This window comes from Ostreococcus tauri, assembly GCF_000214015.3.
Source record: "Ostreococcus tauri WGS project CAID00000000 data, contig chromosome 03, whole genome shotgun sequence".
Taxonomy (NCBI): domain Eukaryota; kingdom Viridiplantae; phylum Chlorophyta; class Mamiellophyceae; order Mamiellales; family Bathycoccaceae; genus Ostreococcus; species Ostreococcus tauri.
The window spans coordinates 412,883-427,090 of NC_014428.2; the positions used below are offsets into that span (position 1 = coordinate 412,883).

Consider the following 14,208-nt stretch of genomic DNA (forward strand, 5'->3'; position numbering starts at 1 on the left):
GCTGGCGGTGAACGATTTCGAGGGCGTGCGAGGGGCGTTCGACGCGCTGTCGACGTCGGGGGTGGCGCACGTGGGGGCGAGCGCGTGGTACGTGCAATTGCTCGCGGCGGCCAAGGCGGCGCAGCCGGAGGTGGCGCTGCGCGTGGTGGAACAGATGTTGGCGGCGAACGCGACGCCGGATGTGCGGACGCACGCGGCGGTGATGTCGGCGTTCGTGCGGGCGGGACGGAGACGAGAGGCGCTCGATTGGTTGAAGATGCACTTGTACGGCGTCTCGGACGGCGTCGATGAGGGGACGGATGAAAAGTATGATTTAAACCACGTCATCGGGGGGATGATCGACGGTGATCAGCGACGGGCGACGAAGAGACAGGTGAACCCGATGTTGTTCACGACGGTGATGAACGGCGCGGCGCTGGCGGGCGACCGGGAGATGATGCAGGAGATCGAGACCATGATGTTCGAGTTCGGAGTTCCGCCTCTGGCCGACGCGTTGCATTGCATGTTGAAGCTCGAGCGCGTGGCGGGGACGAGCGCGTCGGTGGAAGCCGTTTGGAACCGATCAAAGATGAAGGCGCGCGCATTGAAAGCGCATCAAGAGCGCGTTGTCGCGCACGCCATTCATGGTCGTCAGAAAGCATCGCACGCCGCCGAGGCGAGAGCGCTCGCCGTGATATCTCTCGAGGAGATGTACGAGCGCATCGGTCGCAAAAGGTCAGACGAGGAATTTGAGGAACTGAGGCGTAATAATCACATGGGAACGCCGTACGCTCGATGGACAGGGGAGAGAGGCAAAGTGGAGTATAAAGATCAAATAGAGAGCGATGAAGACATCAAAAAGGTTGGTAGTAAAGAGTCGCGTATCGCCACGAACGCGTTGATGAGTGCTTTCGCCGAGATTGGCGATGTAGACACTGTAAATGATTGGTTTATTCGGTTGGAGGAAGATCTAGGTGTTGTGGCAGACGTGCGGACGTTTAACGCGCTCTTGCGCGCGGAATACGTCCGCTCGCAGCTCAAGAGCCGCGGTGAAGTAGATTTGGACGAAACCATGCAAAGGTTTCAAGAGGTCGTGGATGCCATGGAAGATCGAGACATTGAGCCGAGCACACACACGTTTTCAACCGTCATGCAGGCGCACGCGGCACATGGCGATATGCAAGGGGTCGCTCAGGTGCTGAAACTCATGCAAGAACGCGATGTCAAACTCGATACAACGATGTACAATATATTGTTGAGCGCGTGCGCTCGAGCGGGGGATTTGGAAGCCGCACTCAACGCGCGCTCGAGCATGGCGCAGTCGGGCGTCATTGCTGGTCCAGACACATTCATACCTCTGTTCGCCGCGTGCGAAAAGCAGGCGAAAGATTTTGAACTCTCTGAGAGCGGCAATGAGGTATTCACGGACGCAAGCGATGCGGCGGATCCCATGCTCGAGCAAACGCGAGTGGCCCTGGACACGGTTGAGCTGGATATGCTCGCGAGTGATGTTGAACACAACTCGCGGTCGTATACAGCGTTACTCAAGGCCAGAGGGGCTTTAGGTCAGTCGGACATCGTATTAGAGATGCTCAGTGATGTGCCGGAGGACGTGATCCTCGATCACATCACGATCAGCGTCGCGGTATTGGCGCTTGCCAAGACGGAACCAACAAAGGCGATAGCAATTGCCGAGAACTTTGCGCAGCAAAATGGAAAATGGGACACGTGGCTGCTCAATTCGGTCCTCATCGCGTATGTGCACCTCGGTCAGATCAACCAAGCGTTTCAACGAGTGCAGATGTTCGTCGAGGGCGGCGGTGTTCCCGTCGTCTCGACGTACAACACGCTCTTCCACTGCGCGGTTGCCAGCGGCGGATTCGCCGAATACGCTCCGCGCATCATGTCCGAGATGTCCGTCCGTAATTTGGAGCCCGACTGGTACACGCGAAAATATCTCGCCGCAGCAGCAGCCGGTCCATCCGTCCCCGACCGCGAGATGGCCGAGGAACTTCTGGCAAAGTGTCCGTCCGGACGCGACGACGCCGATTTCCATCGCCCGAGCGCGCGCTCCGACGGCGACGATTTCGATTTCGTCGACCACGACCATGACGACGACTTCGACGACGACGATATCGTGTAAATATCCACGTATGAACACCGCGCTCGCCATCCACCTCCACGTTCACGATCGTTCACATTCTCCGCGCTCCTCGCTCCGCCCCGGCGGCTCGCGCGGTGACCGCGTAACCGCCGCCTACCCTCTTCACTTCACCGCGCCGGCGGCGCCCTCGGACTCGCGCGCGATGCCGCGAAACCGAGGCTCGGCGGTCGCGTCGACGCCACCTCGCGTCTCGACCGCGCAATCCACCCTAACCGTCAGTAGACGCGATAGACGAGGACACGCCAACGGCAAACCGAGCGAGCGCAAGCTCCAGCTCCCCGGATGGGTCTCCCTCCCGAACTCCGCCGTAGCGTCGTGCGTGAGCGTCTTGGTGACGAACCCGATGGACCGAGCGAAGACGTTGATGCAACTCCCGGGATCGGCGAAGACGTGGGGGAAGAGCATGCGCGAGGTCGTGAAGAATATGGTGCAAAAGGAGGGCGCGCTCAGAGGGCCGTACAGAGGTTTACCGGTGGCGATGGCGAGGGAGAGCTCGAAGAATGTGTTTCGTATCGGGCTGTTCGCGCCGATTTTGATGGCGATACACGAGAACGATGACGCGCCGGCGCCGGCGTGGAAGCGGTTCGCGGCGGGGTGCATGAGCGGGGCGGTCGGGGCGGTGTCGAGCAATCCATTTGATTTGATAAAGACGCGCATGCAGGTGCCGGCGGCTATGTGCGAGTACGAGAACGGGTTTGCAGCGTTTAAGAAGATTTGCGCGAAAGAGGGGTGGAAGACGCTGTATAAGGGCGTGTGGGCGAGCGTGATGCGGGACATGCTCGGCTCGAGCGTGAATTTAACGGTGCAGTCTATTGCGAGCGAGGCGCTGGTGCGAAACATGATTCTGAGCCCGGGTTCGCCCGTGCTCGGGGCGGTTAGCGGCGTGCTCAGCGCCGCGGCATCGGTGGCGGTGATGCAACCGATCGATACGTCGCGAGCGTACGTCTATCTCAAGCCGCACATACACAAGAACGTGATGAGAGCATTTAGGTACATAGTTATCCGCGAAGGTCCGCTCGCGCTTTACAAAGGTTCAGGAGCACACTTTCTTCGAACGGCTCCGCACTACGCCGCCATGTTTGCACTTTTGGAGCTCATAACGGGTAGCGAAAGGAACATGTTACTCAAGCGCAACAAGTCTGTGCTCGAGAAGGTTCACATGTTCGACGCCTTGTCTGAGGAGAAGAAGGCTCGATTGGCGTGCATGGTGGAAACAAAACATTTCAAGGCTGGTGAAACCATCGTCAGTGCCGGCGACAATTCGCCTGGGGAGATGTACATCATGACACATGGTTCAGTCAAGGTTGCGGACGCGAAGAACGGCAACAAGTCTGATTACGAAGGACACGATGTTATTCATCGCGGAGGCTACTTTGGCGAAACTTTCATGGTCACCTCGGGTCCAAGCCAAGAGAACGTGACCGCCGTTAACGACGTTAGTTTGATGGCCGTGCCACGAGAAGCGTTTGAATCTTGTCTCGCGGAGGACGATGCGTCCATCGCGCTCTTTGACGACGGTTTGACGGATCCTGCAAAGGAGATCGGAATGGCGTGGCGACGCTTGCGATACGAACGTACCTTGGCAAATATTCCTGTGTTCAAGGATCTCGGTTCTTACGAGCGCGCCATGGTGGTGAAACAATCAAAGCGCTATAGTTACAAACCTGGGCAGAAAGTCATCCGCCGTGGCGAGCAAGCGGACAAGTTTTACATTGTCCTCAAAGGTTCGGCGGTTTCTACCAAGTCAGACAGCGATGTCGATCGCATCGCTGCTGGGAGCAAGCTTTCCGAAGATCGCATCCTTCGACACTTCGGCCCCGGTCATTATTTTGGTGAGCTCGCTCTGCTCACCGGCCAGCCGCGTTTGGCCACCGTTGTCGCGGACGAACCCTTGGACGTTCTCGCCATCGATAAAGATGTCCTTAAGTCCTTGCGCTCATCCATCCCGACTCTCGAGGACGCAATCATTCGCAACCTTCGCAGATTTGATCACATGGACTCTTTCACGACCATGTCCATCGCGTAATTGCAATTTTCTAGCAGGATTTAGCATTTTTTAACACGGCGCAGTGTTATCAATCCGCCATGTGTCTCAGTCCCCTCATACGACGACGCGATGGACACCCGTTGGTTCACGCGCGACGTCGCCGAGCTCAGGCTCTGGCGATGCGTCGGTGTCGTTGCGTGGTCCGCCCTGGCCACCTTCTCAGCGGTGCGTACGCCTTCGAGACGACGCGCGAGCGGGCGAGACCGAACGAATTCGACTTTGACACTGCTTGCGCGAATCCAATTCCCTTGACTGACGCGTCTCGCTCGTCGGCGTTATCGCTCATACAGGCGCTCGCGTACTTCACAACGCTCGATTTCTTCGGCGGTAGCTCCGATGGGCGCTCGCGCGTCTTCACGGCGCTCGCGTACGCGCTGTTGCAGCTCCCGGCGAGCGCGGCGACGGCGCTGTGCGCGCGTGCGAGTAGCTCAGACTTCATCCCAAACGGTGAGCGAGACGGATGCGGCGTGGTGAAGGGCGAACGGATCGGTGAACGGTTCGCAACGGCGATGATGCGAGATGGGGCGACGATAGGGGCGCTGGTAGGCGCGTTTGCGTGCTCAGGGAGTATGGCGTGCTCGTTGACGGCGAGGTCGACCGCGGCAAGGTCATTGGCCGGTACGTTCACCGTGAACGAGCGCGATCCCGCGTTCGCGGCACAGTTTGGGTGCGTTCTGGGCGTGTTGACGGCGATATATCTGTGGACGAAGGATGGTTTCATAGTGGCGTTTCCTACGATCCAACGACCACGAGCGCTGCGTTTGAAACGCAGCTTCTTGCCGAGCGCGCGAGTTGGGTTAATTCGCTCCTTGCACGCGTGCGCGGCGCACGTCGTTGTCGTCATTACGAGTCGTTACGTCGCGCAACTCAGCGCGAAGTCATCACGCGGTTTGCTATTTGGCTCGGCGTCATGCTGGGGTGCAGGTGCACTGGCGAGCACCTCTTGGGTGCTTGCGATCCTTTGTGCGGAGTTCGTGCACACCGAGCGCTACGAGTTCAGACCGCAGAGCCTGGCGCAGGGTCCAAAGGTTGCGAGTGAGCCTCTTATGGCGGCTTTGAACTATTTCGAGATTCCATTCGTGCAGCACCTGGCGTATTTGGACTTATGTTATGTCGCGGAGAGCGGTGGTCGTGGAAGGCGTCAGCTCATTTACGGCGATACCCCGGATGCCGCTTGGTCGGTGGCGATATCAAACGCACTCGCGCCGCTCATGATGATTTCCAGAGCGGTGAACAAGGCGATGGATCGTACCATGTTGGCCGCATTGCGAGACACAGATGCGGACGCCGCGCAACGGATCAGTGAGAAGTACGTCCAGATGAACATGCCGAAGCCGAAATTTAAGCACGAGAGCGCTCAAACACAGCAAGCTTGGAATGCTTTGAGACAGAGCGAAGCTCTGTCCGCGGACGTCGCGACGCGCGAGTTGCACGCCGTAGTGAAGTCGTTTGGTCAGTTAGCAGTTTGGGGAGCCCGCGCGTCATCCTCACTTGCCGTTGCCGCAAGAAAGGAAGACGTTCGAGGTAACGCGCGCGTGATCAATCCGACGTTGAGTGCGATCGTTCGAGCGCAGCTCATCGCGTTGTTGGCGTGTAGGACGATCATCGAACAAGGTTCACCGCCTGTTCGCACGTCGAGTGGATTTACGTCGAGCGATTTGGCCTTGTCTTCAAAGGCAAATTCCCTCGTTGCGCAGCGCGATAGACTCGTCAACAGCGTCCTGTACTTCTTAGGTATCACCGCGACGAATAGAAATACCGCAAACGGTGCCGTGACGCCGGCTTTCACGCCGGCGGTGGCGACGGCGAGAAGACTCTGCGACACCGTGGAGCTTGCCCTCGGAGCGCTCATCGAGGAATACGGTGTCGTTGAGATTAAGGCCATGCTCCGTGAATCTGAGCGCTTTGGACCGCCCGAATTCGGTACCCCGAATGAATTGTTCGAGGCCTTAGAAACCATAGCCCGCGACTTGGCATAGAGAGAGAAATAAATGTTACGCGAGACGTGAGACATCGTCGGACGCGCTCCTCTACGCCTCTCCTCAAGGCAGTCGCGTCAGACGTCGTCGCGCCTCACGCGCGCGCGTCTCGACCCAAAACGCGCACAAGTGGTGAAACATCTGACTTTTAACGTTCCACGCGCTCGAACACCATGTTCAGCGCCTCGGCGAACCTCACGGCGCGTCGCTTTGCTTCGACGCGCTTTTTCAGGTCCGCTCGCGCCGCCGCCTCTCGCGGCTGCCGCGGCGTTCGCCTCACCGCACCGCGCGCGCGATTAGACGTTGAATGTCGCCCCGAATCCTACTCCGAGGAGCTCGCGGAGAAGATCGCGATCGCGCGATCGCACTTCGACGACGTCTGCGCGCTGCCAACGCAGACGGAGACGCACGAGAGCGCTAGGACAGAGTTTCGCATGCGCGCCGAGTTCAAGGTGTGGCACGACGGTGATAGGAGTTATTACGCGATGTCGGACTCGGATAGACCGAAGGAACCGGTGGAGATCGCGGACTTCCCGATGGCATCGAAGAAAATCAGAGAGCTCATGCCGGCGCTGTTACGAGAGGTGACGAAGACGGAGACGCTGCGTAGAAAACTGTTTCAGGCGAATTTTCTCACGACGACGACGGGAGATGCGGTGGTGAGCCTGTTGTATCATCGGCAGTTGGATGATAACTGGGAGCGCGAGGCGGAGGCGATGCGAGCTCGGTTGGGTATCGACATCATTGGACGGGCGAGGAAGCAAAAAAAGGTGCTCGCAAAGGATTTCGTGACGGAAAAGGTGGTGGTAGATGGTAGAGAATTTAGCTACAAACAGTTGGAGGGGTCGTTCACGCAGCCGAACGCTGGGATCGCTGCGCAGATGCTCGAATGGGCTAGGTCGGTGGCGACGAACGATTCGCCCGACGGCGAGGGAAGCGTGGACGTCAGTACAAGAGATTTATTGGAGCTCTACTGTGGCAACGGGCATTTCACGATTGCACTCGCGCCGTTGTTTCGCAAGTGCTTAGCGACGGAAATATCTAAATCGTCGGTGGCTGCGGCACAAGTGAACATGGCAGCGAACGGTGTGGATAACTTGGTCATCGCGAGGCTCTCCGCGGAGGAACTTTCCGACGCGCTCAATGGTGGACGCGAGTACACCCGCCTGAAAGATATCAATCTCGCATCGTACGATTTGAGCACGATACTCGTCGATCCTCCCAGAGCTGGGATGGGAGACGAGGTGAGCACATTCTGTGCGCAATTCGAGAGGATTATTTACATCTCGTGCAACCCGGAGACGCTGGCGAGGGACTGCCGTGTTCTCTCGAAGACGCATGACGTCAAAAGGTTCGCCGTCTTCGATCAATTTCCGTACACGCCGCACCTCGAGTCCGGGGTTCTCCTCAAGAAACGATAGATTTGAGTTGTGAAATAATAGGAACGATTGCTACAGTAATTTTACACGACAGACACGAACTGAAAAACGATCAGTGATGATACGGTTCACCTCGCAAAATTGTGTGCGCGCGGTACAGAGCCTCCGTCAAAACCAAGCGCGCCACCTGATGGTTCAGTACCATCTTCGACAGCCTGATCGACTTATTCGCGCGCTTCACCACCTGCGAGCCGTGTCCAAAGGGGCCACCGATTATAAAAACCCCGCGCTCGTGTCCCTCGTCACCGATCTTCGCCACTATATCCGCCAACTGTTCGCTCGACACCTCTTCGCCGCGCTCATCCAGCAAGACGACGTAATCCCGATCACCCACGAATTTCATCACCCGCTCGCCCTCGTGCTCCTTTTGCAGTGCATTATCCTTCACGTTCTTCGGGTTTTGCTTCGCCTGCACCTCCTCGAACCCACTGTACCGCTTGCATCGATCGGCGTACTCCTTGCACGCGTCGTCAAACGCACGGCCGCCACCCTTGGAAACAGTCACCACGCGCAGCGGCACCGCACGTATCGCGCGTGCACCGCCCGCCGCGGTGACCGTTACCATCACTCGCGCATTGCGACCCTTCGCCCGTCCCGTGAGCCTCCGAATCGACGACGATGTCGATGCAAACAGCGCGTGGCGCATGCTCGGCGAAAACTCTGCGCTCCTTCCCGCAGTCGACGACGCGTCGCACCGCGTTCGATGACCTCCGCGAACGAGGCAAAATCGAGCGGCGAAATGAACGCCGATGAACCCGAGGCGAAGAGACCGAAACCGAGCGAGACGAAGGCGTCGAAGACTAAGGAACCGGCGAAGCGTTTTGAACAAACAGAAATCGCGAGAAACGTCGCGCCGGGGGCGAAAACGACGCGAGACGGCCGTGAAACATTCAAGGCGATCTCGTGGAACGTCGCGGGTTTGCGCTCGTTCGTCGAGAAGTCTGGGGCGAAGTTGAGGGCGCTCGTGGAGGAAGAGAGACCGGATGTGATTATTTTGCAGGAACACAAGCTGCAGATGTCGCACATCGACGCATTCGGATCAAAGTTGAAAGAACTGTGTCCGGGGTACGACACGACAAGGTTCGCGGTGAGTACGGCGAAAAAGGGGTACTCCGGTATCGTCGCCGTGTCGAGGGAGGGACGGAAAGGGGGACAAGTGACGATTGAGGCGATGTTAGGCGGGGCGTCAAAGCCGGCGGTGAGCGACGGATTCAAAGCTGTTTCGCACTCGGAGGGGCTTCAGGGAGGGACAGCGTACGTGGACGAGGGGCGGACGCTGACTATTGAGTATGAGAAGTTTTACGTCGTGTCCGCGTACGTGCCGAACAGCGGCCAGGATTTGAAGCGATTGGATTACAGAATCAAGGAGTGGGAGCGCGACATGAAGGCCCATCTCAAGGCGCTTGACGCGAAGAAGCCCGTGATTTACATTGGTGATTTGAACGTAGCGCACTTGGATGCGGACATTTGGAACGTGACCGCGTCTCATATCAAGAAGAGTGCGGGCACGACGCCGCAAGAGCGAGGGGCTTTCGGTGTCATGCTCGAAGAGAACGGTCTTCACGACTCGTTCCGCTTCTTTCATGGAGACGCTGCGGGGTGGTTCTCTTACTGGAGCGTACGCGCGGGAAATCGGCCATTCAACAAAGGATTGAGATTAGACTACGCGGTTGCGTCGAAAAGGCTCTTTGATGGCGATGACAGTGGTGTTGAAGTCGTCGACGCCTTCATACTTGATCAAGTCACCGGGTCCGACCACGCACCGGTTGGCATCACGCTTGCGATCAAGGATTAACATTGCTACGTGAAATACAATCTAACTTGGCTACTGATGATACCACGCCTACGGTGAACGAATTCGTGCACTTCTGCGTAACTTTTTATTGGAAGAATCCACGTGCTTCTCGCTCAAAGGCTCACGCTTGCGCGTGAAAGCTCTTCTCATTCTCTTCATAGTGGAATCACTAATCGTAGTCTCGGCGACGACACGGTGCTGCTCCTGCTGCCGCTTTTTCGCCAGAGCCATGCTCTTTTTAGATGAACGCTTTAATACAGGATTGGGATTGTACAGGCGAGCTCGTTCGACCAGCGTCTTCTTGAGAATCGCTTCGTGCTCCTCGTTCATTTTGTACACGTTGCCGAATCGAATTTTGTACAGAACTAGCTGGTGGCGCACCTGCGTGTATCGAGCGCTCGCACGTTCCTCAAAGAGTATGCGCATGACGACTTTATAGATGCGATACCAAGCGATGTCTTCGTCGGTCGGGTCGTTGCCACCTCGACGGCCCGGGCGATGCAACTTTGAGTGCTGGAAGAAGACCTCTGGCCACCATTGCTTCCTCTCGTCGTCGAAAACGCGTTGAACGGAGCTCGCCGTGAGCGGCTGCCGAAATATATTGGCTTTACTAACAATGTCTTCGTCTCCTGCGTAATCGATCGTTTCCAGACCGGTCAACATGGTCACCAACATGAGCCAGACGCGTCGATTCGCCGGGTCCACTTCAATGGCTGTGACTACAGACTCCAAGACAAACCTCGCCTCTTCCTCAAAATCTCCTCGATCTCGATCGAGAAGTTTCCAAATCATCGTTAACATTGCTGGCGCAGTCGGGTCAAGCCTCAATACGGACTTGCACGCGTTGAAAACTTCAACACGAAACGTGTCAGAACTCAACTTGGATTCCTTCGGGTATCCAGTATGTGCAGCGTTGATGAGAAGCTCCGCGTATGCGGCGTTGATATCCGCATCGTCGGGATTTTTCATGAGACACTTCATTAACCTGTCTCTGGTTTGCAGGAAATTTCCCTCGAAAGCCTCAAGTTGCGCCAGGGCGACCGCGAGCGTGGCGTCCGCCTCGTCGACGCGTATCGCATCGAGCAACGCTAGTTTCGCCTCCTTGGCGTACTTGAGCGCCTCGGCGTCACCTGAGATCGCCGTCGACGTGTATTTATTCCGCTTATTCGGTTTCCAGATGAGTGGAAGGACCCTATAGCCGTCATCGGCCAGATTCGCGAACCCGAGCGTCCGCATGCGTTGGACCCATTGCATGTGTTTCAAAAGCGCTGACATTTTCTTCATCGACATCCCTGGCGCCACGAACGCTTTCGAGCCCGTTTCGATCCCGATCGCGCTGGTCGGTGTCTTTCTCCTCCGTTTTTCGCAGATCGATATAGCCGAATCGAAATCATTCTCCTCCAGAGCTGTCCGCGTCGCTCGCTCCATCGCGTCCACCTCGCTCGTCGCGCTCCCCACCGCGCTCCTCGTCCTGATCCTATCCCTTATTCTCACCGCGTCCATGTTCACCCCCCCGAACCGCCCGCGCCCACGTTCCCCATCATCGCTCTCCAGCGCCTCCAGAGCCCCATACAGCGCCTCTCGCTCCATTCCGATCTCCTCCGCACGCGCGCTCGCGTACTCGTCCCGTCTCTGTCTTCGTCCGCGCGTCATCCTCAACAGCGTCGCCGTCGCCAACGCCGCGCTCGCGAGGTCCCGCGACGCCCACGCGTGACGCATCACCGCTCGCACGCGCCATCGCGTCGCTCTCAATCGTTCGTACGGTTGCGGACGCGTCGGAAGCACATTCGCGACGCCATTATTGCGCCCGGGCGCGAACGCGACGTCGAGCGCGCGTCGAGCGTCGTCGTGCGTGTCGTACCGCGCGAACGACCGCGGTCGGTCCGACCGCGCTCGAGCGCGGACGAACATCGCGCGCGACGTCGGTCGAGGCGCAGGTGGAGGACGTCGATGAGTGCGGCGCCGCGCGGCGAGTCGGTTGGTTGTACCAAGTTTTACAAAAGTTTTAGCGCGACGGATGAACGATCGCGCGATCCTAATCGTCGCCCTCGCGAAATAAATCGTCGAGCTCACCAGCTTTCAGGGCGTTCATGGACTTGTGCGCCTTGCGAGCCTGTTTCTTTTGAACCTTTTTCTGATACCGCTCGACATCCTTCTTCTTCTCCTCGGCGCGACGGATGTTGGGAGAGACGAAGGATTCGTCCTCGAAGAGCACGGCGCCGGCGAACGCGCCGGCGAAGATCTTTATCGGGTGCAAGCACAATCGTGGTCCGGTCTCAGAGAGCGTCAGGCCGGTCTGTCGCGCCTCCTTCCCCGCCGGGTGCACGACTTGGTAGTTTCGGAACCACACGCGTCCGTCCTCCCAATAAAAGCACAACTGATGGTCGTAAAATGGCTTGCTCTTGAAGTGTCTATACGGCGTCGCGAACGTCTGAATCAACGCTTCCTTGATCAATCTCCGGTGCGGCTCGTCATCGAACGCCGGCGCGAAGTGCAGGGACGGTCTGCTAAACTTTAAGTGGTTCCCAGTCATCTTCAGCTCCGCCATCGTGTGCACGTTCTCCACGTGAAACTTAATCGACGGTCCACTCGGCGTCTTCGCCAACCACATGTAACAATCCTGTCTCTTTCTGCACTCAAAAAACATCGCCGACGTACATCCTCGCAGATCCGCCGCTTCCACCACCGCGCTCCGTTCATTCTTCGTATCCATCTTCGCGTCTCGCTTTGCGTTCGGCACCAGCGTCGTCAGGTCCAGCATCAAGTGTCTGTACCTCGACGTCGTCCCCCGAGACGCCAGCACCAGCGTCTTTTCACTCTTATTTATCCCGGTGTGCTCCACGCGCGCGCCCGCGCCGCCCTCGACGACGTATCCGCTCCCTTTCACCGTCGCCCGCGCGCGCTTTTCCGAAAACTCGCTCGCCGCGAATTCATCCTCCGAGTCACTCGCGACGTCGACGGCGGCGCGCGCGAGACCAGCGGTCGACGGGTCCGCGTCCTCGGACGCGCGTTCGCGCTCGCGACGCTTCTTATTCCGCTTCATCGCGGACGCTCGAGCGCGGGAAGGGCGAGGCGCGCGATGGGGGGCGGCGGCGGCGGCGGCTTTTTGGGGGTGTGGAATGGCGCCGAGCGCGGCGCGGGCGAGACGGGCGCGCGGAGACGCGCGAGGCGGTGAGCGATGGAGAGGCGGCGTGGATGCTTTGTTTTTACACTTACACGGGGGTACAATGGACGGTAGACGCGGCGTCGGAGGTCTCGTGCGTCGGGACGCGCGCGAACTCGCGCGCGGGGGCGAGACGGCGTCCGGGACGCGGGCCAGCCGCGCGCAGGAGCGGCGGCGACGCGACGGCGGGAATGATGCATTTGCAGGCGAAGACGAGGAAGAGGAAGGCAGTGAGCGGACGCCACGATCGTCCGGTTTGTGTGACCGCGCCCTGGGGGTCCGTGGACGTCGGATCACCGATGGACATCGCGCGGACGAGCGCGCCGGAGACGCCGGCGGAGACGAGAGAGCCAACATCGCTCGCGAAGACGAGCGTGGCGAGCCCGACGCCCTCGAGGTTGCGCGGGGCAATGAGCGCACCCAGAGTGACGATCGGCATGTATCCGACGCGCAGGCCGAACGTGGAGAGGGCGTTCACCAAGGATATGGAGGCGACCGCGCCGCTCGATGGACGCTGCCACACGAGCGCGAGCCTCGACAACCCCATCATCGCGTCCACGAGCGCACCGAGGATGAACATCATCCAGAGCGGCGCCGCGACGAACCACGCGCGCGCGCGCTCTAACATTCCTCCACGTTCTTCGCCAAAACTCGTCGCTTGCGTCGAACTGCCGCCGAAGGCCCAACCGAACGCCGCCGGCGCGCACAGAGCGCCGAGCGACGCGAAGAACTGCGCCAGTGCGAAGCCCCAATTCGGCACCACCTCACCGAAAACTGCGTACGTGTACGACGCGAACACGTCCAGCGCGGTCGGTGCGAGGCGATACAAGAAGACGCACGCCGCGCACCTGGCGAACGTCGCGTCCGAGAGCGTCCTGAGCACGTCCCGGAGCTGCTCGCCTACGCCACGAGCTCGACCACTCGCACTCGCTCCTTTCGTCCTCCGCCCACTCTCATCGATCTCCGTACCATCGTCATCGACAATATCATAGGCATCATCATCATCATCCTCTCTCACGCACGTCCACGCCGCGACGGCAGCGATGGCGAACCATCCGCCCGCCGCCGCGGTCGCTCCATCTGCGCTCACCGCCGCCAACGCGCCCGCGCCCGCGAGCTCCCCTAATCCCGCTCCCAGCGTCCTCGCCCCCATGGCCAACGCCTGCGTCCGCGCCGTCAACGCCGTGTCCTCTCCATCGACGCCCTTTCGTCCCAACCGCACGATGGATCCATCCAGCGTCGCGTACGCCGCGCTCGCGCCGCCCGCCGCCAGCGTCCCGCTCGCGTACGCCGCGAACGAATTCGTCGCCCTCGACATCCCGATCGTCCCGAGCGCGCTCACCGCGCACCCCACGGACACCACGAGCCGTCTGCTCACCCCTCGTCCGTCTCGGTCCCCGATCGACGCCCACAGCGGCTTGAGCGCCGTCACCGCGAACATCCACGCGTAAAAAGCGCTCGCGCGTTCGGGCTCGACGCTCCACCCCAACGCCCGCTGCGCCCGCAGCGCGAACGGCGACGTCGACGACTCCACCGCGACCGTCACCAGCGCGTACGCCGCGCACGTCCGAAGCGCGTCGCTCGTCGTCCGGACCTCCGTCATCGTCCCTCGCTCCGACGCGCGAGCGACGCGCGGCTCGCG

General features: G+C 59.4%; 9 protein-coding genes across 9 annotated transcripts; 5 read left to right on the forward strand and 4 right to left on the reverse strand.

Annotated features, from left to right (window-relative positions):
- Window positions 1-2,122, forward strand: OT_ostta03g02580 (Pentatricopeptide repeat; the record flags this gene model as incomplete). Its single annotated transcript, XM_003078120.3, has 1 exon — window positions 1-2,122. A coding segment is annotated over one exon (2,122 nt), but the record flags the coding sequence as incomplete, so codon positions are not given.
- Window positions 2,123-2,285: 163 nt separating this feature from the next.
- Window positions 2,286-4,169, forward strand: OT_ostta03g02590 (RmlC-like jelly roll fold; the record flags this gene model as incomplete). Its single annotated transcript, XM_022984768.1, has 1 exon — window positions 2,286-4,169. The coding sequence occupies one exon, from the start codon at window positions 2,286-2,288 to the stop codon at window positions 4,167-4,169; it is 1,884 nt and encodes a 627-aa protein (XP_022838497.1).
- A 90-nt stretch (window positions 4,170-4,259) lies between these two features.
- OT_ostta03g02600 (Nucleoporin protein Ndc1-Nup) lies at window positions 4,260-6,169 on the forward strand (the record flags this gene model as incomplete). The annotated part of the gene is made up of 2 exons (XM_003078121.2): window positions 4,260-4,355; window positions 4,481-6,169. 2 exons carry the CDS (start codon window positions 4,260-4,262, stop codon window positions 6,167-6,169), a joined length of 1,785 nt encoding a protein of 594 aa, XP_003078169.2.
- A 173-nt stretch (window positions 6,170-6,342) lies between these two features.
- On the forward strand, window positions 6,343-7,590 carry OT_ostta03g02610 (tRNA (uracil(54)-C(5))-methyltransferase,TrmA,proteobacteria; the record flags this gene model as incomplete). Its single annotated transcript, XM_003078122.1, has 1 exon — window positions 6,343-7,590. One exon carries the CDS (start codon window positions 6,343-6,345, stop codon window positions 7,588-7,590), a length of 1,248 nt encoding a protein of 415 aa, XP_003078170.1.
- Window positions 7,591-7,660: 70 nt separating this feature from the next.
- On the reverse strand, window positions 7,661-8,254 carry OT_ostta03g02620 (SPOUT methyltransferase, predicted; the record flags this gene model as incomplete). Its single annotated transcript, XM_003078123.2, has 1 exon — window positions 7,661-8,254. The coding sequence occupies one exon, from the start codon at window positions 8,252-8,254 to the stop codon at window positions 7,661-7,663; it is 594 nt and encodes a 197-aa protein (XP_003078171.2).
- Window positions 8,255-8,347: 93 nt separating this feature from the next.
- OT_ostta03g02630 (Exodeoxyribonuclease III xth) lies at window positions 8,348-9,403 on the forward strand (the record flags this gene model as incomplete). The annotated part of the gene is made up of 1 exon (XM_022984770.1): window positions 8,348-9,403. One exon carries the CDS (start codon window positions 8,348-8,350, stop codon window positions 9,401-9,403), a length of 1,056 nt encoding a protein of 351 aa, XP_022838498.1.
- A 48-nt stretch (window positions 9,404-9,451) lies between these two features.
- Window positions 9,452-11,314, reverse strand: OT_ostta03g02640 (Tetratricopeptide-like helical; the record flags this gene model as incomplete). Its single annotated transcript, XM_003078125.2, has 1 exon — window positions 9,452-11,314. The coding sequence occupies one exon, from the start codon at window positions 11,312-11,314 to the stop codon at window positions 9,452-9,454; it is 1,863 nt and encodes a 620-aa protein (XP_003078173.2).
- Window positions 11,315-11,438: 124 nt separating this feature from the next.
- OT_ostta03g02650 (Ribosome biogenesis protein BRX1) lies at window positions 11,439-12,446 on the reverse strand (the record flags this gene model as incomplete). The annotated part of the gene is made up of 1 exon (XM_003078126.1): window positions 11,439-12,446. The coding sequence occupies one exon, from the start codon at window positions 12,444-12,446 to the stop codon at window positions 11,439-11,441; it is 1,008 nt and encodes a 335-aa protein (XP_003078174.1).
- A 169-nt stretch (window positions 12,447-12,615) lies between these two features.
- On the reverse strand, window positions 12,616-14,169 carry OT_ostta03g02660 (Major facilitator superfamily domain, general substrate transporter; the record flags this gene model as incomplete). Its single annotated transcript, XM_003078127.1, has 1 exon — window positions 12,616-14,169. One exon carries the CDS (start codon window positions 14,167-14,169, stop codon window positions 12,616-12,618), a length of 1,554 nt encoding a protein of 517 aa, XP_003078175.1.
- Between the last annotated feature and the right edge of the window lie 39 nt (window positions 14,170-14,208).